Source organism: Drosophila navojoa, chromosome 4 (assembly GCF_054131105.1).
Source record: "Drosophila navojoa isolate 15081-1374.11 chromosome 4, UAZ_NAV_1.0, whole genome shotgun sequence".
Taxonomy (NCBI): Eukaryota; Metazoa; Arthropoda; class Insecta; order Diptera; family Drosophilidae; genus Drosophila; species Drosophila navojoa.
This window is the reverse complement of record NC_142892.1, coordinates 10821723-10844145: the sequence shown is the minus strand read 5'-3', so window position 1 is coordinate 10844145 and position 22423 is coordinate 10821723. Positions and strand designations below refer to the sequence as shown.

General features: G+C 40.8%; 3 protein-coding genes and 3 non-coding genes across 7 annotated transcripts in view; 5 read left to right on the top strand and 1 right to left on the bottom strand.

The window, feature by feature from the left end:
* Sarm (sterile alpha and armadillo motif) overlaps positions 1-12834 on the bottom strand; it is a 45339-nt gene extending 32505 nt beyond the window's left edge. The window contains exons 1-3 of one of the 2 annotated variants that reach the window (XM_018100220.2): positions 12634-12834; positions 5798-7175; positions 5596-5741 (exon numbers count right to left, since the gene is read on the bottom strand). In XM_018100220.2, the coding sequence (XP_017955709.1) occupies positions 5596-5741; positions 5798-6359 (708 nt within the window). In that variant the 5' untranslated portion in view covers positions 6360-7175; positions 12634-12834. Of the gene's footprint in view, positions 1-5595; positions 5742-5797; positions 7176-12633 lie in introns of those variants that run through there. The other variant, XM_018100221.2, reaches the window with a different exon arrangement.
* On the top strand, positions 8441-9515 carry LOC108650906 (uncharacterized). The gene has a single exon (XM_018100235.3). It carries the CDS (start codon positions 8548-8550, stop codon positions 9403-9405), a length of 858 nt encoding a protein of 285 aa, XP_017955724.1. The 5' UTR covers positions 8441-8547; the 3' UTR covers positions 9406-9515.
* Positions 9586-9668, top strand: TRNAL-CAG (transfer RNA leucine (anticodon CAG)). Its single transcript has one exon. It is a non-coding gene; the product is annotated as a tRNA-Leu (tRNA).
* On the top strand, positions 11859-11941 carry TRNAL-CAG (transfer RNA leucine (anticodon CAG)). The gene has a single exon. It is a non-coding gene; the product is annotated as a tRNA-Leu (tRNA).
* A 3640-nt stretch (positions 12835-16474) lies between the features above and the next one.
* On the top strand, positions 16475-16557 carry TRNAL-CAG (transfer RNA leucine (anticodon CAG)). The gene has a single exon. It is a non-coding gene; the product is annotated as a tRNA-Leu (tRNA).
* Positions 16558-18034: 1477 nt separating this feature from the next.
* bip1 (THAP domain-containing protein bip1) lies at positions 18035-21959 on the top strand. Its single transcript, XM_018100236.3, has 4 exons — positions 18035-18296; positions 18702-18865; positions 20507-20774; positions 20846-21959. Exons 2-4 carry the CDS (start codon positions 18717-18719, stop codon positions 21632-21634), a joined length of 1206 nt encoding a protein of 401 aa, XP_017955725.2. The 5' UTR covers positions 18035-18296; positions 18702-18716; the 3' UTR covers positions 21635-21959.
* Positions 21960-22423: the final 464 nt, after the last annotated feature.

The following is a 22423-nucleotide window of genomic DNA, read 5'->3' as shown; positions in this document are numbered from 1 at the left end:
TATAAACAATATTCGTTCATTAGTTTACCTTTGCGCCTTTGGCTAACATTATTTGATTTGTATTTACGCCAAGCAAATAAACAAACGCGATGACTGCTGTTGACGGCCAAATGGACGTTGGCTCAGGTTGAAGCAGATGATTGAAAACAATTGAATTAAATTGAAATGAATTGAATTGAAATGTATTTGTGAACGAACACGTGCGCCAAATTTGTTTTTCTTTCTTACGATTTTGTTCTTCTCCATTTTTTTTTTCTTGCTTTTAATTAGTTGGGCAAAATTTTTGTTGGCTTTTGTTTATGAAAAATTTCAGTGCGCAGTTTTTGGCAGCTGAAAGAACTTTAATGTTTCCAGGAAATACCAAAGTATGCAAAAACAACAAATGTCTATGTTAGTTAAACCATTTCAAATTTGTATTTTGAATTTTTGCTTGTTTATGCGTCTGGCTTTGATTACAAAAAGGCAGCGCTGCCGTGAACTGGCGCCACCCACAGCACAAAGTATCTGTATCTGTCAGATACATTTGCGGGCAAAAAGCTGTTGAACTGAGCGAGTGGAGAAGGTCAGTTGAATCAGTTGGTGTGGCTAATGCGCTGCATTTAATTGAGCTAGAGGAAGCAGATTTATTCATAATCAAACCTCATTAAACAATTTGTTATGCAATTAGGCAAGCCGAACAAAATATATAAACACGAATTAAATGAAATAAAAATACCAGTGCTAATTTATCATAATCTGTCAGATGCTTTCATTTTCTTTTCATGTGTATTTTTTAGCCGAAATCAGGCCAACAGCAGCATCCGCCTCGCAGAGCTGGCAAATTAGTCACAAATGTGTCAGCGGCAGCAGCTCTTCGTCCACTTGCCACTAGCCCAAATTTCGACAAGCGATTAGCATAAACAAATGGTTCGCCTGATGCTCCACAATTGAAGCCCAAATATAAGCAGATCCAGCTGCTGATTCATCTAGCTGCCGCTGCTGCCTTTGTTGCCTCTGCTGTTGCTGTTTCTCTTCAATTACAAATTGTATCTGTATCTGTAGTAGCTTCTATATTCTCATGAATGACTGACTTTCGACTAACTTCAAGTTGGGTCCCATTGCCGGCTGAGTCATCGCCACGCGCGTCTATATCGAGCCCCAATCACAGCACATGTGTTGCATTCAATGCGAGGCTCGGGGCCAACGAAAGGTTTGCGCGCTGACTCACTGGGGCTTTCCACGCTCTTCTAACAGCGCCGAGCCGGTCCGGCAGTCGCATTGGCGTCGTCTTCGAGCCTAGCTTCGGGTCAGTTCACATAACTTGGCTGCGCGAATCGTGAGAGCCAGCATAAGACGCGCCCATTGGCTCCTCTTCATTGGCATTTCGACTGTATTCCTCATCCTCGGCTTCCTCTTCTTCATATCATATTCTCCCCACTTATTTCGTTGAATTTTCATGCGTAATTGCTGTTGATGCACTTCCCCGCCTCCTGCTGCTGGCTGAGCGAATCTTACCAAGTTTTTACATGCGAAGCGTGCTTAACACGTTTCGTTTTTTCCCTCAGTTTGATGTATGCGTTCGGTTTGAAATTTGGGTCACGAGTCGAAATTCCAGAAACACAATTTGACAGAAGAAACGTGTAGAAAATTCGAAGATAAGATTCGATACGATATTGATAAGGCGTAATTAATTGATACGACTTAATTGGAGAGTTGTGTGCAGCAGACGGATTATAATTAATATTTATAATGTGAGAGATCATATTTTTAAGCTTCAATTCCAAGCAATCAAGCTAATTCATTTAAATTTAATTTGTTAAAAATCAGCATCTATGATTAATACTAATTCATAACTATTTCCTATTTTTCTCGCATATTTTATAGATGATTTATAATCCCTAGTCGATTACAATATCTATTTATTGTCATTTGCCATTAATCTTCAGCTCTAAGCCCAGCTCAATGACTAAGCTTGGGCTCTTAATGAATATATAGTTTCACGCCTGATACTCAGGGCTTTATAACAGCAATTGTTAATAAGCATCCGCCTTTACAGCAAGCCACATTTCCGACTCTATGTCATGCTAATGACAAACACCTAGACGCCCCCCTCCCACCCACAGTCTGAACGATCTTCACAGGTAAACAAAATATGACCCTGAACCTGAGCTACGTCACGAGAGAAACATGCAATCGAATAACAGATTATTGTTTTAGTATTACTAAGAAAGAGATGAAGAGAGAGAGAGAGAGAGAGAGGGAGAGGGAGAAACCTGCAAACCAGAAGCAACAGCAAATGACATAATTGTTGTTACTTGGTTGGTTTTGTTTTGATTGATGTCTGTATACCCTACTAGAGAGTACTACCAGTTTTTGGTGATATACATATATATTTATTAATTGGATCATATTCGTCGACATTCTCTTCTGCTAAATCTGTTTTAAATCGAGTCATATTGTTATATAATTTTATAAACTGATCCAGACTTACCATAAACTTCTCACGAGAATGTTTTGCAAGGTATATTGAAATTCTGAACTTTTGTTCTATCGATATCATATTATGGAATTATATAGAAGTACATATGTATAACTAAATCTTTATACATATATGACAACTAGCGCTTGGCATTCTGAGTTATTTCAAGTGAACTCATGTGCTATGTAGATCTACATATATTAAGTCAATAGTTTATAGATATTCCACTAAAAATTTACGTTTTCCTTGCTTAGGTTTTTTCTCTGGTGAGATTTCTAAGCGTCACTTGCGAATATATATTCTCTCCAGCTCTCCTACACCCTCAGCATTCACTCGTAAGTATAATCCAACTTCGTCAAGTCTTCGTTAAGCTCTAGCAATAATTATTCATGTACTTTTGGGGCGCAACGAATTGTAAATTTAGCCAAGCGCTGGCCGTACAAGTGTGCGGGGGAGGTGGGTGTGCTTGGCCATGTTGCCGATTCGGGTTGGGATTGTGGTTGAACTCACCTTGACAGTGGGCAATTGAGCATTAACCTTCATGGTCGCAGTCTGAACGGACTTGGACTCGGCCTGAGAGTCGACGGGCTGTGAAGTTGAATTTTGCTGCAGCAGCTCTTGATATTGTTGTTCAACCGTTGATATATGGGAGTTTGTTGTTGTTGCTTTAAGCGCAGACTTTTTATCTTTGGAGACGCAGCTAGTTAGCGATAAACGACGTGCGCTGCCAAAGCGAAAGGTGCCGCCAGCACCTGTACCGCCACCGACACCGACACCACCAGCAGTAGCACCACTCGATTTCTTACGATGCGATTTGTTGTTCTTAGCAGAGCTATTATCACCAACTATTTCACTTTGTTGTCGCTGTTGTTGTTGTTGTTGCTGTTGTTGTTTGGTTTCGTTGTTGATATGTAATGTTGCTGTCTTTTTACACCACAAACCACTCAAACGGTTGCCCATGCTACAGGCTTATACCGGCACAACGAATCCACAGATAAGCTCAACAAAGCGCAGAGAATCGACACATAGAATTAGCTGAATAGTGAATAGCGTTACATTGATGCGATTATACCAATATATAAGTATACAGAAGCACACACATATACATACATATATATCTATATGAGGCAACAGAGGCAACCGGCGCGCATCTCAATTCGGCAAATACTGAAAATGGAATTCTTTCAAAAACCACAAAATGCTACACAAAAACGTCTCGCTCTCTCTCTCTCTCTCTCTCTCTCTTTCTATCTTTCTCTCGTTCTCTGTGCATGTGTGTGTTTTTATCTGTGTGTATGTTTGTTTATTTGTATGGTATGCGCGCTTTATAATGCCCAAAAAGAAAACAAAAAAATATATATGTATATACATATATAAGACTCGGCGTCATCGACAGCGACAGCGCAACTTTGTTTGTATATCAACAGCGAAAACTTCCTTTTGCCCGAACATTTGTTCGCGTACTAATCGATTTTTTCTCTAACTTGCTCTATACCGGTTGAAGCTCGTACACCTCGTATAGCTCGCTAGTGAGCTAGCCAGCTAGCCAGCGCATTAATATGCCCAGAGCTGGCTATATACTCTATGCACGGTGTACTACCTGTAGGTACCTGTGGCTATACAGAACACGCCTAGCTTTGGCCAAAACGGCAAGAGTCACTCGCGCTCACGTTTCGCCTCAGCTGAAGAGCTCGTCAAATAGTTTTCAAAGAACACAAAAACAACACACAACAAGGTGTTAAAAAGCTTATTAGAGAAAAGGCTAGAGGGAATATTGAATGCTCTATCGTGCCGAGCCTAAGCGAGGGGAGATCCAACCCACCTTGTAAAAGTATTTCTATAATCTACATCTAATAAATTTCAAAACAACTCCATTTAGATGCTTCATATGATAATTCCAGTTATCTGGGTTAATGCAGTGCTACCTATCCGTACTTCCCATTATCACATTAGTCTTATACGTTTCGTATATGGGTCATTATGGGTATGACTTTTAATTAAAATGTTGCCTTCTTGTACGTATTATCAGTAATTACTTCTAATCTAGAGTCTAAGGTACACTCACGCCGCTGAGTGATTCACACTCGAGCACTAATTTATATATGAAGTGCAGGTGCATCTTCAGAATCAATAGCACCCATAAGTGTAGGGCACACTGGGGCGGCTATGACAGCGACGCACGAGCCATACTAAAAAAATCAAAATCCAAGTCTAACGAATGCCGATTATTCATTTAGCCATAACGTTTGCATACGCTAAATACATATATACACATACACATCTATATATATGTATATATAAACAACTAATAACTGCCCAGGCAGCAGCAAATCTGGCTAGCTCATCGTTAGGCGTTTCTCTTCCCGATTCTCTGTTTAAGTTTCTTTACCGTGCTCCTTTCCCATTTAAAACGTGCTAAATATTATTTATTAATTAAGTTGACGCTATTTTCTGCCTATTTACCTCGGCAGCCGGTTTCACGAACTCAACTGGGAGTGTCATCAAGCACACTCCTCCCACCTCTCTCTCTCTCTCTCTCTCTCTCTCTTGCTCATTCTGTCTGTCGTTTTTAACTCCGCGCCTCTTTTCTGTTGTAGTCGCGTGAGGTGTGAGCTTTATAAATGGTTAAATATATGGGACGAAATGACGATTGGACTTCTGTGTGTGTTTGTGTAAAGCTTTTTTCGGCCTGTGGGTCAAATGCAAAATTAAGCGATGTGCGTGCCAAGCGAGAAGAGTGAGCAAAGGGAATGTACTTTGGCTGACCTTTGCGCAGCGTCTATTAATAGTCATTAGGCGTGGTGAGTTTCGCTAATTACAGCTGTGAGTGAGCTGAGCGAGGCTCATATGGCAATGTAAGTTTGAAATGAGGAAGTAAAACTTTTGTCTCTTATAATTAAGCTATTTACTCTTCTTCTACTAATATTTCTACTTATACTTAGGCTTACACTGTTACTTGTACTCATACAAATATACAATATTCAAATACTTATACACTGCTGCTACGTTTACCTACACACGCTTCTACTTTCACTCTGTTATGCACCTTATGCTTATACATGTAGTATTTTTATACAATGTCTTATACTCATTAATTTACTTATACCTACATAAGCTTATATTTGTACTTTACTCACATTGCCGTAACTTCTCATACTGGAAGGACTCAGGCTGAAGAGTCTGCCCAGCTGATGATGAGTGGGAGAGCCATTGCTATTTGCTGGCGATATGGCAGTGCTTATATCCGTGAACATGGGTGAGTGAGAGTGCGAGTGCGAGTGATCTGTGGAGTAGCAGACTTAATAGAGAGACAACATATTTTATAAGAGCAGGACTCACCGCTCAGCTCCAATGCCGGCGACATATCCTTGGCAAAGGCAAACAAATCATTGTTGTTGCGTATGTCCGATGAGTTGAGCGTTAGACTTGGTTTACGTACGCCCAGGAAATTTGAGTTGCTGGCGATGGAGGAGGCGCTGCCCCCGGTCCCATTGTATATCAGCGGGCTGGATGTGCAAGTGGGCGTGACATTTGGCAACTTGTGCGACTCCAGTGGCGATGCGGATTTGGGAATAAAGCTGTTATTGCTCCCACCGCTGCAATTGCCAGCTGCCGTCACAGATGTGTGACGCTTGAGCAGCGGCGCCGGCGGCAGCTGCGATGGCGAGTGTCGATAAATGTTGCTCGTCTGGGCATGGGGCAGTGTGACTGAATCACCCTGTTGCTTGGGTATGGCCAGGCGCAGAGTCTGACGGGCTGCTAGCCTACGTGCAGGCGCAAATTTATTTGCGGTCGCCGTCTGTGCTGGGCTGTTGTTGTTGTTGCCGCTGCCACTGCTGGCGCTGCTGCTGCTGCTGTGGTGAGCTTGCGCAGCTGTATTGACGAGCTGTGGTGAGTTCATTTTGTTTACGATCGCGAGCGAGAGTAAGAGTAAGAGAGCGCGAGCACGAGAGAGCACGAGTGGGTGTTGCGGGAGAGAGCGGCGTATGCGCGATATTTTTCGTATTTATCAATGAATTCGTGTTGAGTTTGTGTTTTTATTGTTTTACGAGTTGTTATTGTTATTACTGCTGCGGGCTTTTCATTCAGCGCCCCACTGCAGCCGTTGCATAATTACACAAACAATAACAACAAAATCACTGAATTATGTATAAACAATATATGTATGTGGATAAACAATAACAAGATACGCGATTCGCTTACAGCTCGCCACGCAATTTGTCGAATTTTCTTGAGTTACCAAGCGATTGATGCAGGCTGCCTTGGGACGTGCCCCTTGCTGTCTGCGGCGTCTTCGATGGCTCTGCCAGAGTCCCACTGTCCGCCCGTCCGACTGTCTCGCTGTCTGACCCACTTTGTGTGGCAGCCAACGAAGGCGACAACAAAATGCAGCCAACACCTTTTCTGTTGCTGTTGCTTTGTCTGTGTTGCTTTGTTGTTTCTGTTAGCACACGCTTAATTTATTGTTGCTGTTGACTTGTTTGCTGGTATTTTAATGTTCTTTAGTTTTTATTGTTTCGATTGCCGTCGGTTTGAACTTGAGCTTTACGTGGTCGGCTTTAATTTGGACGCGAATGGCTTGGGGGAGACAGAGACAGAGACGAAGAGATACTGTCTCAGATTCTGGCACTGAGAAATCGCGTCGCGTTGCTCAATTTTCGTGACTTGCGTGGGAGCTGCCATAATAGTCCATATGGCATTAAATGGCGTGTTTAATCTGTAATATATATGTATACACATACATAGAGAGGGGGAGAGAGAGAAAACCATTTTAGTTTTAATTGTAGAAATACTGAGAATCGTAAATGAATCTTATTGCCTTTGCTTATATGTAAAAGTGCGTCGGTCGATCACAAAGAAATGACTCAACTGACCTCGAAAAATCTAGAAAATAAAGGTATCGTAGGAACTCAAAAGGAATGTGTGTGTGCGCGTGTGTGAGAATGTGTGTCAGCCTAGATTAATGAAAAACTTGGTCTATATATGAAAAACCTTGACTCTTCCTTACTCTCATCATGAATTTCTCCTTCCGTTTTCAACTTCTAACACCCACGCTCTTCTGATTATTCACTGCTATTTTTAGTCGTTCTAAATTGAAGACACTTTTATGAAGGGTTATTCTGCCTCTCTCAAAGTTCTCCATCAATTACAATTATCTATCAATTACTCAGTTCATTTCAAACGTAGAGCTAGTCTTCCTCTAGAGAGGTTCTAGTTCAATTCTTCAACTTTCTCGAGTTTCAATTAGATATTCAATTCAATTAGTTTTGCTTGTCAATCAGAGTTGCATTGCATAGCAACGAAATCAATCGATGCGAACTGACATCTAATTAGCAACGATGTCAGCTGGCTGCACTGATTGAATGTCAAGCGATTGCCACAGATGATGGATAGTGTCTGAGTCGATTGTCAAGTGTGACAGAGACATGGCCTGTGCGACACTTGGCCCGCAGAATTATACAGAATACACATTAGATGGACGGACGATATTTAATGAGTTTGCAAATCTTTTGCATATGCAACTGAAATGTGATTTGTGAAAAGCCGTCGGCCTTTGGCGGCACTAACATTGCCTTACACAGCGTCTTAGCTGAAAATTTCTGGCATATTTGCACACGGATTTACAATAAATTGCAATTATGCAAATGAGGCGAGCAGCGAGAAACGCGAGAACGCTGAGAAGTCTGAGAACCGGTACATTTAAGTCTTCAAATAAATCGAAAAACGAAAAAAAAAAAGAAGTCAAAAAAGCAAACATTAATCACTGAGATTAGCTGGGCACACAGTTTAGCAATTATGGATATTGACGGGGCGTGTCAATTGGGCACTTGATAAATGATTAAGCGCAAATCCATTCAATTTCGTTGCCAATTTGCCATTGCCAGTTGCCATTTGCCATTTATCAGCAACGATTCGTGCTGTGGGTCAAGTTCAGGCTCACAGTCGGAGTACATATGTAAGTAATACCCTTTGCTATGTAAATACATTAAGTAATTCAGATTACAGCAGGCAGTTCGTGCTTTGTCGTAACCTAACTTATTTATCTTTATTTTTGGTCTGAGCATTGCCTGCATGTGATAATTATAGCCATGGCTACAGAACGTATTCAGTTGAAAAATATTCAATCTTTTATGGAACTGACGGCGGAGGATCAGGAGCGCTGCAATGCTTTGTTTAAGAACGAGCCGCTCGAGAGCAAGCACATCATGAACAAATATGTGAAGCGCACCGCACAGATAATGAAGCGGGCCCGACCGGATCCTGTGGACAACGAGTGCTTCCTCTGCTTCGATATCTATCCGTTGAATTTCAAGTACAGCACCGTCCTGTGCTGCCTGTGCGGCGTCATGCATCAGTTCTACTATGTGTTGTACATGAATGTGATTGAGGATACAAAAATGGAGCATCTGAGCCAGTTCATGTGCGATCTGTTGGCCAATCTCATATCGGCAGAGATTCCGCTGCTGACCAGTTTCAAGCTCAAGTTTGTTCTGTGTCGCGACAATCCTATCAACAAAAACGTACTCAAAATCTTTTCCGAATCGGAGATCACGTCCAAGATATACACCACATATCCATTTATACGCGAGACCAATGTGCTGCGACAGTCACAGATACACAATCCGTACGTTCAGCTGGCCTGGCTCGAGATTATGCAGGGCAACATCCAGCAGAGTAACATCAACGAAATTTTTCAAAAACACCGAGACGTGGCCAATGCCAAGGAGGATCCAGTGCTTAAACTCTTCGTTGAAGACTTTCACAACTTGGCCAAGGATCTGTTGCAGTCGCGGTTTCTGGTCAACTTACGCCTCTGCACCATGGAGCGTTTAGATCTGTTCGAGCAGGTGATACGGGCCCACCTGAAGACCTACAAAGATCGTGCAACCACCCGTTTATTTCTGTTCGAGCTGTTGAGAGCTCTGCTGCACATCTACGATCTCTAAGCATTGGCAGTCGGACACTGATTTTGTCAACATTCGGCTAGCGATTCAAATTGTTCGTAAAAAGAAACACACAAAGAAATAAATAAATATTTATTGATATGGAAATGAAATGTTCAACTGTCCGCAGCAGTGGCAGCCACAGCTGTTATCTATACTGCTTTTGCCAACCAGCCGGCAGCTGTCAGGATGGCCGAGTGGTCTAAGGCGCTGCGTTCAGGTCGCAGTCTACTCTGTAGGCGTGGGTTCGAATCCCACTTCTGACAAGATCTTTTTTGTGGATTTACAATTTTTTATTATTTAAGTTGTACTTTAAAATTTTATTTTATATTTTATATGCGTTTTGTGGGCTTTGTTTTGCAATTGGCACGGACAACAGTTGAATAACCTGCTATAAAAAAAAACCAAACACTTAACTGAGGCTATTAAAGCCATAGAAATCTTATCTTATTTTTATTTAAGTTGCAAACGTTTAATAGAGGAAAATTGTCATTGACATCGCATTAAAATGCATTCGACGTGCTTGGCTGGGGCTTTATGGTACTTCTAGCGAACTCTATGTGAAAAAGTCATATAATACGGCACACGTGTGGGCTGAGGCAACTACAATTAAACTGGTATATAAATATTTGTTATATTTATTTATAGCATTTTCACTTGTTTTTAAGCAGCCTAGATAAAAGTATTATCGATAACATAAAAAAACAGTTTAGACCTTGTACTCCAAATGCTTTGATTCTGTTGACGCAGTTGCTTTGCGCATTGTAAAAAAATCAAACTCTGCAAAATAATATGGTATATATGTATATATACGTATATATGTATGTGTGTGTATAGGTATATGTTGACAGCAGAACTGACCCAACGAAAATGGCATTGAGCTCGTGCCCTGAAATTCAGTCTCAACTATGTCAACTGGCATATCGCCACGCTTTGTTTATAAACAAATGCAACTTTATTTCTTCTTTTCTTTCAATACTTTGCTTGATACATACGTATTACGTATACGTATATATATATTGAGATAATTGTGTCAGTTTCATATTTCCCATATTTAATATTTGAAAATAGTAAACATTTTGTTGGGAAATTTGCGTTGTTAGATCTCAAAACTGTTGACCTATATAAAAAATTGCTATATAATTATGAATCTTACTTATCAAGCACGCAAGACGCATGAGTTTAACCTCTCCCTCTCTCTCATTCTCTATCTTTATATATAAAGTACTGATAGTAAAATTTTGCAAATGAATTTCATTTTGTTTGTATGGTATAGAAAATCTTCGATTGAGGCAAAAGTTCAATGGTAATGCGGAAAATTATTCGCGGCATGTCAAAACATTTCATGCCATTTGGTTTTTTCCCTTAGATAAACAAATAATTAGCTTGAAATGCGCATGCATAGACATACATACGCATATACACACATATTTATATGTAAGTAGATGTACATCTATAAATAGCTTAATAAAATAGTTGTCGGCATTAAGTCAAAGCGTTTTTCTTTTCAAATCTTATAAACAATGCGCGCTATTCTTCAGTTACATCTACATCTGCAGCGAGTATATATACAGACATATGTATGTATATATACGTATCTCTAGTCGGAACTGAAATTGAAAGCGATCCAATTATAATTTATGCATAAGTGACAAATATAACAACTGAATGAATGAACTTTTCCACACATAAATCAAATGAAAATGTCAAGAAATTCATTTAAATATCATTGAGAAGAACAAAAGTCTCTACAGTCGTTGGTATGCATATACATATCTATCATAAATAATATTCATATATGTATATACTTATGTATTTAAGAGCGTGAAGCGAACAACAAAAGCTGCCGCCGCCTTTAATGAGAGAGGATTGTAAAGAGAAATGGAAACGCCTGCAAGATTTAGGTACAAGAATGCGAGTTAACCCAATTTCTGAGACTGGTCCCGAAATTTCGAAGTTCGGCAGGCTTAGTAGGCGAAAGTTTACAATAAAGGTTAATGTTCTTTAATGACTAATCTCAGCTCTTTAGCTTGTTATTTTGTCGTTGTTTTTGTTTTTTTTTTTTTTGCTGACTTAACGCGTTCGTCTCCGGGCCCAGCCCACAAATATAACTCAGCGATAAGATTTATCTACAGCAAAATATAAAACGCCGTCAATACTTTGTCGGCTTTTGTGTATATTTATTTTTGTTCACAAACAGCAGATCGAATCAGTTTAATTTGCAATTATTTTACCATAAAACTGTATTTAAATCACATATTTCATAAATTTAACCAGCCTAGCGAATGGCTTAACAGTCTCTGAAATATTTAAAATGCCAATAAATTAACAGCTGAGAGAAAATTAAACAGAAAGCGTTCCCATATAGCTATTTATAGCACTGTATAGCTAACAGTGCACATTAACAGCGCACACTCAGCAGTATGAAATCAGCTTTAGCTCATCTGGTACCAACGGTCAGGATGGCCGAGTGGTCTAAGGCGCTGCGTTCAGGTCGCAGTCTACTCTGTAGGCGTGGGTTCGAATCCCACTTCTGACAAGAATTTTTTCTTTTACATTTAAATACAAATTTTTTTAAAATCATCTATTTCTTCCAATTTACCTTTAGCCACAAAAAGATTTAAATTATGTTCTTTTCCATATATGTATATGCAAAGCATTTTAGCTAAAAGCAAATTTGTTCGCATACGTTTCTCTGTGGTTTGTTTTCGCTTTTATTTCTGATTGTGAGTGGGTGTCATCTGTATGGCTGATGGAAAACAGCAGCACCACCATAACAGCACACAGCACTGCTGGAACCATTCATTTGTGCGCATTGCCTGTCGTCTGCACAGTTGTTTTTGTTATTATTATTTTTTTTTTTTTAATTGAACTAAACTTTGTTTTGCAAAGCCATTTAAAGTGCCAAAATCAATTAGTAGCTGTTTTTGAATGCCGTGTTTAACAATTTAATTACGCTTTTTATTTATGCTCACTCATTTATCAATGCCTCAGATCTGTCTGCCCCTATTCACGCCAGAAGTTTTATGTTGATTTTTATGCGCATCCTATTGATTTGCAATTAAACAAAAGCCAGACAGCTTCTCCGACTTGTATACAATTTACATTTTCTTTGTATTTATGAATATTATCATCTATGGGTGTGTGTGTGTGTGTGTGTGTGTTATAAATATTTGAGAATTGGATTCGTGAATACGCTCGCTATAATCATAAACTCAATGTGCAACTTACAGAAAACGCAACTCATGCGCCTGCCCATCCCAATGGGACGGGGAGGTTCGGGCAGGCGGTCCGTTCCGTCAGAATCTCGTGCGGCAGATAAGCAACGGAAGCTGTGGTTAGCTGACGCTGAAGGCGAGGCTATGTGGATGTGTATGTGGATATGGGATGTTGGATCTGGGATGCTGACGACTGTTAGCTGTTGGGCTGTTGGTTGGCGTCGGCGGCGACGGCGTCCGTTGGTGTCTCAAATTCCTGCAAGTCAATCAACCCGTCAGTTTCTCTTGTTGTTTTGTTATTTCAGTGTGTGTTATTTTTGTTTTTTTGCTTCTTTTGACCAGGCGACCGACCGACCGACCGACCGAATGTTCCGTACAATTTATTTTGGCGCTGGCGTTGTTGTATTTATAGCCACATGGAGCACACATAAAATTTGAACGTAAGATTTCGTAATTGCAAAGCACGCAGCAAAATATATAGGAAATGCGCTTTGGCAAGTGTGGCGACAACAGGCACGACGGCTGCGGAAACACTTGGCTGGCTTAACTACGACGACTGGAGGATTCACTAGCAATTTGCTATAGTTTAGCAGCGATAAGACGCTCAACACAATAATACAGCACGTAGCTGACTGAGCACAGCTGTAATTTTCCGTTAAAATAATTTTCGAACCGTCGTGTTGCGCTTTGCGCTGTTGACTGCAGCGGCAGCCGCAGCAAAGCAAGCAGCAAACAACCTCAAAGTAAGCCGATGGCAAGGCGGCACAGAGAGTGCAGATTCTGCAGAGCAGCGAGCCTCAGTCACTCTTACTCTCGGGCTCTCTCACTCGCTGGTGACGTCACAGCAGTCAGCTTCTGAGCGTGTGTAGTGCGTTTCCAGGCACACACACGCAACTGTGACGTCGCTGTCTTCGCTGCGCATCACCTTCTCAGCACTCGGCACCATGTAATGATCGCTACAGAGAGAGAGCGCAAGCACAGCGCGCATACATAAACATGAGAGAATGAGGAAGAGCAAAAGAGAGGGGTTCGCGAGAGCGAGTAAACAGCGTTTGCTTGCTGTGTGTGTGGTGCGCCATAAAGTTTTGTTTTTATTTCGTGTCTTTTTATTTGTCTTGGCTTCTTCACTTCACACACCAATACACTGATACACTGGCATAAAGGCAGCGTCAATCTCGCATGCGTGGGCAGTACTCACAGACGCACACACACACACATACATTAACAGCGCTCATATGTCAGAGCTTTGACTGCACGTGCAGTGCGAACTTTCAAAGCGCAAAAACCATAAACAAAACTACAATCAACAACAAAAATAAACAGCGAAAAAGTGTCAGGAGAATGAGAAGAAGAAGAAAAAATGCTAAATTGCATGGCTAATTAAATTTCTATTAGTCAAGCGGCAAAAACAAAAGCAAAAACAAAAACAACCGTTTAAACATGTTTTCAAATTGATTTCAGCTCGCTTTCTTTGTGCCCGAGAGCTCGCGCTTAAGCATTACGTATACGCCCCCATAATCGCCCAGATGGTCTGTGTGTGTGTGTGAGTGTGTGTCTGTTTTGTTATGAAAAGAGCACAGAACAGGCAAAACAGCTGAAACAATGAAACCTGTTAATTAACTTTGCTCAAATTTGGCATAAAATGTCGCGACTCTGCGCTAAGAAAAAACCAACTTAGGATATTTATAGTCTGTATATACATATGTTTATGCGAGTCTATATATGTACATATACATAGCTTCAAAGCAATTGATTAATGTGCCCAGCACTAAAAGTGCTCTTTTAATTGTTTGTCTGCCAGCTTTACGTCTGCTTTTGGCTTCTATTTCAAACTTTGAACTTGAAAGAGTCTGTTCACTTTTGCTCTTTGACTGCTAGGCGGGTGCTGTCTGAGCGAATAACTCATAAATCATCGCAAATATTCAACAAATAAGCGATGCTATGATTAGATAAGAGATCTGTGAGTTGCGAATATATTGTTCATTAGTAATAAATAAGATTTCAATTCGGATCTTGGTTAAGTTTGGCAAGAGTAAAGTAACATGTTAAATATAATAAATAAATATTATTACTAAGAGCGAAAAATAACATAATTTTCTGTCAGCTTAAGAGTTATGAACATGAAATTGAATTACCAGGCTCCATTTGGCACATTTTCTCTCAACAACTTCTTCAACTACCCCACTCTCAAGCCAATCGAAGATTCTCTCAGAGTGCATCTTGATATATTGTCTTGAGCCAAGTTATCAAAGAGTTAAAAACTTTGCAAGCTAGCCAGAAAAGTGCTTGTAAGCCCTTCAATGTCTTCTTTGAATGCTGATGTTTAAGAACTTTTGCCGTTAACATATTGTACAATTGTTATTGCTATGGTTGTTGACCCAGTTAACTGGCCATTGTAATGCTAATTTACAAGCAGCAGCAGCAGCCGTGTTTGGCTGCACCCACTGCCACTGCCTGGTGCCTTATGCCTGCTGGAATTGGAAGTGGGGCAGGCAGCAGTTACTGCCACTGCAACTGCAACTGCAACTGCCGCGCCCCGTTGCGTTTTGTATGTGTGCATAATATTTATGCTTTTTATATATGTACATATTGTGTCAAGCTGACAGTAGCATAAATTTTGATTGATGACTTTTGATTGACATTCGGGCAATTTGCTAATTTTATTTCAACTGCTTTTGCTTTTGCTATTGCGTTCTATTAGACGATGCCACAAAGGCATAGGAAATGGGTCAGTTGTCTAAGAACTTTGTCTACCATTAATCACAATGAATTTATGCTCATACACAGGCATACACATGTATGTTTGTCTCTGGACATAACATGATGGCTCTGCTAAGTAATCATGCGAATTAATGGATATTATGACTTGTAGAGTAGAGTTGAGCTCGGCAGAGTAGAGTAGTTACTTGGCAAGCATTGAATTTATGGTTTCTGAAAGCGTAAACTTTAATTAACTTTAGCTGTCAGGTCAGCCAACTGATTAACATATATAAATGCCTATCAAATGTCTACAATCAAGCTATAAAAATGAAAATATCACTCGAGGCCCCCAGCTCGACGCTCAAAGTCAAAGTGGAGCAGCAGCAGCAGCAGCAGCACAGTCGAAGCTAATTGAAATGCATTGAAAGTGCGTGCGACCGGTACTAGCAACAAGTGGCAACAACAACAACTCGTCGCTATTGCCGCAGCTGCGTGTGAAATGTCAGCAGCATTGGCCAGGGCGCGCGAAAAACATTAGCCATTGGCCACTGGCCAGCGTTGACATTTTCTTATAACTTAATTATTTTGCATAACTCATTGCATATGCAACACTGCAACGGCAACAGTTTCCACAGCAGCAGTGGGTGGTTGCATAATAAATGAAAATAAATATAAAATGTGACAGTTGCCAATCGGCGAACTTATTCAATGTGATGAATGCCTCTGACCTGATTTCGGCTGAAGTTACTTTTCATTATTATTATTATTATTATTTTCGTTGTCGTTGTTGTTATCAATTGCATCGCCGCATTTATCACGCTCGAAATATAATTACTGTTGCATTTTGTTGCACGTAGCCAGTGTGTACACACCTTTCGATGACGCGACCTGACGAGTGCAATTTGTCTTTGCCTCCGGGCGCCACATGCAATTTTTCATTCGCCTTGCGTAGGCAGCCCAAGTTCAAAGAGCCAACTCTGATTGGTCAGCAATCATACTCACATACCCATACATACACAACACCACACGCACACGTGTAATGGAATACGCTAAAAACCTATAAATAGAGAAGCCACGAGGCCAGCGTCGAGCCACTGACAATGGCTGCCAGTCGCGCAGAATGCCATTGGTTCTTGTGCACGAGCAACAACATAGTCAGGATGGCCGAGTGGTCTAAGGCGCTGCGTTCAGGTCGCAGTCTACTCTGTAGGCGTGGGTTCGAATCCCACTTCTGACAAGATTTTTTTCTCATATATTTTAACATTATTAAAACATATTTAAAGTAGTTTATCATTGTATCTAAGTGCTGTGTGTTCCGTGTACAATGTGCAGCACTTGTTTCAATTGGACTCATAAGAGGCCATTAAAAATTACAAGTAAATCAATTTATGTGCGCTTAATTGTCAATATTCTAATCACATAATCAGCGGGCTGTGGCAAACGTTTTGCCTTCGAGCTGTACTCGTTGGCTGGCTGACTGGCTGGCTAAAAGTTAAAAGACCACACACACTCAAAGCCAGGCAGGCAGCCAGCCAGCTAGTTGATGATTATTATCATCGTCTGGCATCGCCGCGAGACGCCGTCAATGGCAAACACTTTCAAGTCGGCAACACATTATTCATTCAATCAAACTAGAGAAACGCTGACTGAACTGAAATGCAGTTCATGCCATTTTTTGTAGATTTGTTATTTGCTTGTATGTTTCTGACAATTGTTTCTCGTGTATAATGGGTTGGGCAATGGGATGGCTGAAAAAACGACTTAAAGCCCTATTTGTAATTATGATCATAAAATGCAATCAGCCGCTTAGAAGTGCGAATTAGTCGGCGCAAATTCCAACATTTTTTTTTATAGCACAATTTACGACTATATTATCTGGCAACCATAAAAAAAAAGCCCCGCCAACTATTAAAGTTGTTTAACGGTCCACAAGGCGCGAAGCATTGAGGCTGGTCATAAAGAGGCTGCCGAACAATTGACAAGCCGCAAAAATTGTTTACACAATTTTAATTGACAACTTTGTGGAGAGGGAAAAACTGAATATGAATGATGGCCCAAGCCGACGCGCTTATCTGCCATTTTTCAAGAGTTTTTCTATATATTTATTTATAATTACTGCTCAGTGAACAGCTATTGAAATTTATGGTCAATTGATTGGCTTTTGAATGGCGTAGAAGCGTGCGTCCAGCACATTATTATTAATGCACAAAAATTGATTGGGCCAAAGTTGCATCTAACACCTGTCGTTTAACGAATGTTATTTATGAAAAGCTTTTAGCACTTTTAATTAACATTTTCGGAATGCTCACTGTAATTTATGGCCGTCCATTATGATAAGATGAATAAATATTTAAATGTAAAGTTGAAATTGTATTTAACATATAAATTATCTCTTTATTATACCACACTCAAATCATAGCTTTTTTGAAAGCTCTATGAGCCTTATTCACATTTCGTTGATGAAGCTTTTGTGTGTAGTGCACGTTTACGATCTCGTACCACAATTTGAAAGCTTTCACCTTGTAGGCTACCCTCTAAATATACATATATCGCTCTCAGAGCTGAACGAAAGCTTTCCTTTCAACTGAGCGACAATGGAAACCAAGCTTACGAAAAGAAAGAAAAAAGAACAAGCCGTGAGCTTTGAAAGAGCAACAAAAGCGCCAGCCCGTCAGCTTTCAATACGTTTTTCATTATACTTGAAGTGACGCAGGCGAAACTTTCGGCAGTCTTTGAGATACCATGACGTAGCTTGGACAGAACGCAATCACAATCAAGCGGAGCTACCTGAGAGGAATACTTTCATTGTGGCTGCACAAGTAAAACGCCTTACATTCGCAAAGCTTTTGTGAAGAATTCAACAAAACGAGCCATAAAGTGCTCTAGCTCTAATCGTGTCAGGCAAAAGCACGCCACACACACACACACAATCACAACGCACACTGTGGCGTGCAGGAAGGTTATTCAACTCAACAGGTACGTGGAGATAGATAACCAAAATATCACTAACTCTCTGGTTATGGAGCATAAGTTAGGCAACAACAACTACAGTAACTCAACAAATACTGCAACATCAGCAACAATTGGAGGAAGGCAGCAGCTGCCAACTTTCAACGGCGTAAGCGCTGTTCTAGCACACAAAAAGCTCTTTTTAAATTACAATAAAAGCAAGATGAAGCTGCAGCGGCATATTATTGTTGCTGAAAGCTGCACAAGAGAGCGCTAAAAGCTTTAACTTTTATTTGTGTGCGAGTATGTGCTGTGTTTCTTTATTGCTCTCTGCTTATTAAGCCTGAATGTTATGCTCGATTTAAGTAAATATGTTTAGGTAATTAGTACACACATTATAATCGCTGTCATTATATTATAAATTTCTTTTAGATTTCACCACACACAATGAGCGATCTACGCATTTGTAAAGCCATGTCGCTGCATCCCAGCGCGAATCTCTCGAATAATCATATAAACTCTAGGATATGTCTAATGCCAGGCTGCAAGGCTAGCCCCGCAGAGCTGCGTCGCTTTCCAGTACACGACATAGATCGGTAAGTGATTACTCGAAGTTCTACTTTATTTATGACCTTTTGCCGATCTACATATGTATGTATATATGTACATTAAAACCTGTTTATGGAGCTGTTGTTGTGGATTGCACTGAAGCTTGATGCGCATCACAAATTCTCTTCTACATACACATGTAATTTTTTATGTACATACATATGTATGTGTGTATGTCAGGAATGCATACAAATAATATTCCCGGCAAGCTTCGCAAAATGAGAGTGAGCTTTTGCATTGGCATCGTTCCTCCCGCCAAGTCAAAGGTTGTTGAACTTTCGGCACCCGCATCAACTTCATAGAAAAAATTTCAATGCCATGGCAAAAAAAAAAAAAAACAACAACAGCCAGTAAACGCCATGCCATGCATTTGTATTGCAATTATGCACATTGTGGGTGTGAGGGAAACAACGACAGCAACATAAGAAGCTGCGTCCCACACTCACTCACACTTAGAGTTGGAAGCAGGCAAACGCATAGAAATATTCCCCATCGGTTTATTTTTAGCTCTCTCGTTCATTCGCTCTCTTGCTCTCTTGTAATGCGTGCAAAACGCGCTCTGTTGGCCGTGAAGTCTGTGCTGCAAAAACAGTTCTGGGCACTGAAGTTATTGCCATCAACATGGCGTTTAGAGTGGACACAAAATGTGGGATTTCGTTGAATATTGAGAAGCAGTAAAAAGTAGAATATATAAATATTATCTGCCATATATAATGTCAGAAATGAATGAGTTGGCATACCTTCTAGATTCGAATAGCAATAATTAAAATAAAGTGTATCTCTTAATTGATACAATTGAGGTAAAACAAGGCCCACCCCAAATCGGCTCAGCTGTGTCTAGGCCTATCCATAGCGCAAATAAACAGCAACAATTGTTGTTATTGTTGCAATGGTTGCGGGAGGGCGGACGTCGGCAAGTGGATGCAGCAGTTGAACGCCGGCACAAGACGCGCAACAAACTTCCGCTCTTTGCCGAGGAAGAGAGCGAGAGCGAGAGCGGCGAAAGCACTACACATGCAAAAACGTGCACACACGAACACACACATACACTCGCACACACACAGCGACACAAAGAGTAACAGTGCAATGAGCATAAAAGCGCTTTTTCAGCGACAACTTTAGGTGGCCATGGCAGAACTTTTCACCAGTTTGTGCAAACTTCACGAGTGTGTGCGTGCGAGAGAGCGAGATGGGATCTAATTTTAAAGCTGTACAGGAAAAGCACTGCCAAAAGAACGAAACTTCAATGCAGTTCTTTACAGTAAACAAAGAACTTCCGAGGCGATCGCCACGCTGAGCAGCGCTCGAGTGTAGTTAGACTTCGGGTAAATTCCATAAAAGAAAAGTTTGCCATCAGCAAAGAGAGTTAGTAAAACGTATGTATGTTGTGCTGTACTGTGTTGCGTTGCTTTATTGCTGTTCGATGCGAAAGCTTTCTCAGTAAAGAACTGTGCACAATTGGTATATAAATTGCGTTGTTGACCCAAGCTGAGCTTGCAGTGCGACTGACAAGAGAATCGTGCTGCACAACCAATACACACACACATACACTGTGCATATATGTATATGTAATGCTTGCACTTGTACCTACTGCACAACTGAACAATCAACAATTGTAATTCCTGCAGCTGCAACTATTGGCTGCGCCAATTCGGATTGAACGACCAACTGGTGCAGGAACTTGGCGGTGTGAAAAGGCTGCGCATCTGCCTGTGGCATTTTAGCCAGCGCAACGCAATGGCTAAGACGCGCATCAAGACGACGCCACTGCGCTTAAACAAGCCAAACAAAATAACAACAACAACAACAGGAGGAACAACAGCAACAACAGCAGCAGCAGTCGCGACATCTGCCAAGCCGATGGCAGACAGCACAACAACAATTGAGCTGGTCGATGTGAGTAGCACAAATGCAACAAATTCGAATTTAAATCCCCATGTCTCATGTTTGTTTGTTTTGATCTTCAGAGCTCCAGTGGGAATTCAGTGAAGCAGTCCATGCAGGAGAAGTCGGTGACCACAATAACACCTGTGCCGCAGCGCTCCCACTCGATATGCTCCTCCTCGTCCATCTCCAGCGATGTGCAGTCCATTAGCTCGGACTACGAGGCCAGCATGCCGTTGTCCGCTCTGGTGGACGCACATGCTCAGAATGGTAATGGGCTGGCGAAGAAGCGCAAATTGTATTTGATAACTGAAAAGTCGGATGAGAAGAATGGAAATACGTTGCCCAATGGCCAGAAGAGGAAAATGTTTGTGGTTGTGGAGCAGGAGAAGGATACGGCTGCCAAAAAGCTGATGATTGTCACAGACAAGCCACAGGCGAATCTCACACAGCATCTGGAGAAGTTTTTGCCAGAGATACTCAACTGTATCCAGGGCAAGGAGCAGGCACAGGCGAAAGTCAAGTTGCCAACAATCAAACAGGAACCGCTGCCCACGAAGCCAGCTCCCATTGTGAATAAGCCGCACATAACTCTGCCGCCCAAGAAGAATCCCACAAACTTTGTCAAAATGGAAGGCTCACCTGGTATTAATCTACCGGCCAGCATGTCCATTATGCCCGTGGAGCCGGTCAAAGAGTCGGCGCCCCTCCCGGAGACTGAGACCAACATTAATCTGTCGCCTGACTTTCGGTTTCTCATGAAGATTCTACCCAAGCTGGAGCAGCTGCCCGAACCACACAAACAGCACGTCAAGCGCTCTATACAGATCTTCGTGGAGGAGAGCTACAGCCACTATGGCAAGAAGCAGTAGCAATACCTAGCTATAGAGCTTATCACTTTAATTAGGTATTTCCTTTAAGGTTCCCTTGAGGACAATTTTATAAGAAACCCCTTTGAATATTCGTTGTTTAAGACTGATGCAAAACGTAACATATACACATCTATATGTTGTAAGTACTGCAATGGAAGTGCAGACCCTAAAGTTAGTGTTAAGCAAATTCTGTAGCGCCCAAATTGCATGAGACACGCTGGGCATAGTTTTATACTTTTAGCCATAAACTTGAATTCTAAAACGAAGAGAAAACAAAACTAGTTTAAGCACTGAATACATGAAAGCTTTTAAGCCAAGAACTGAATGTATATAAATTGTGCATTTTCTATTCCTTTTCTTTCTGTAAAGAGCTGAAAACATACAAATGTACATTGAGCAGATTGTGATGTGGCGCCATCTATCAGACAGCAGGGCAACTACAGTTGAGAGACAGCTTTGCAATACATTCACTGTTAACTAGCGCTGCTAATAACATTTAAATGTTAGCGGAAGCAAGCAGTACAAGCAGTTGGAAATTTACATTTTAAATGAGCAAATTTTATAATTTTTTTAAATTTGCAGACTGATTCCAGTTTTCCCAATAAATAATGTCAATTGGTTTTAGTTTTCGTATCTTTTGTTTTGCATTGTAATTCCAAAGAACTTTATTTAGTTTGAAAGCATTTTTTACTGTTTTTCTTTTTTGTTTTATGTTTTTTCTTTTTTCAGTTTTACGTTATAATATTAGTAAGTCTAATTATTTGTTGTAAGTTAATACAATGGGGTTAG

What these genes read in the sequence shown, in the direction of transcription:
- bip1 (XM_018100236.3), top strand. Translation starts at nt 18,717, where the DNA reads ATGAGCGATCTACGCATTTGTAAAGCCATGTCGCTGCATCCCAGCGCG. An exon ending in CCAGTACACGACATAGATCG is followed by an intron (nt 18,866 to 20,506) that starts GTAAGTGATTAC and finishes TAATTCCTGCAG; the next exon opens with CTGCAACTATTGGCTGCGCC. An exon ending in CAACAATTGAGCTGGTCGAT is followed by an intron (nt 20,775 to 20,845) that starts GTGAGTAGCACA and finishes TTTGATCTTCAG; the next exon opens with AGCTCCAGTGGGAATTCAGT.
- LOC108650906 (XM_018100235.3), top strand. Translation starts at nt 8,548, where the DNA reads ATGGCTACAGAACGTATTCAGTTGAAAAATATTCAATCTTTTATGGAA.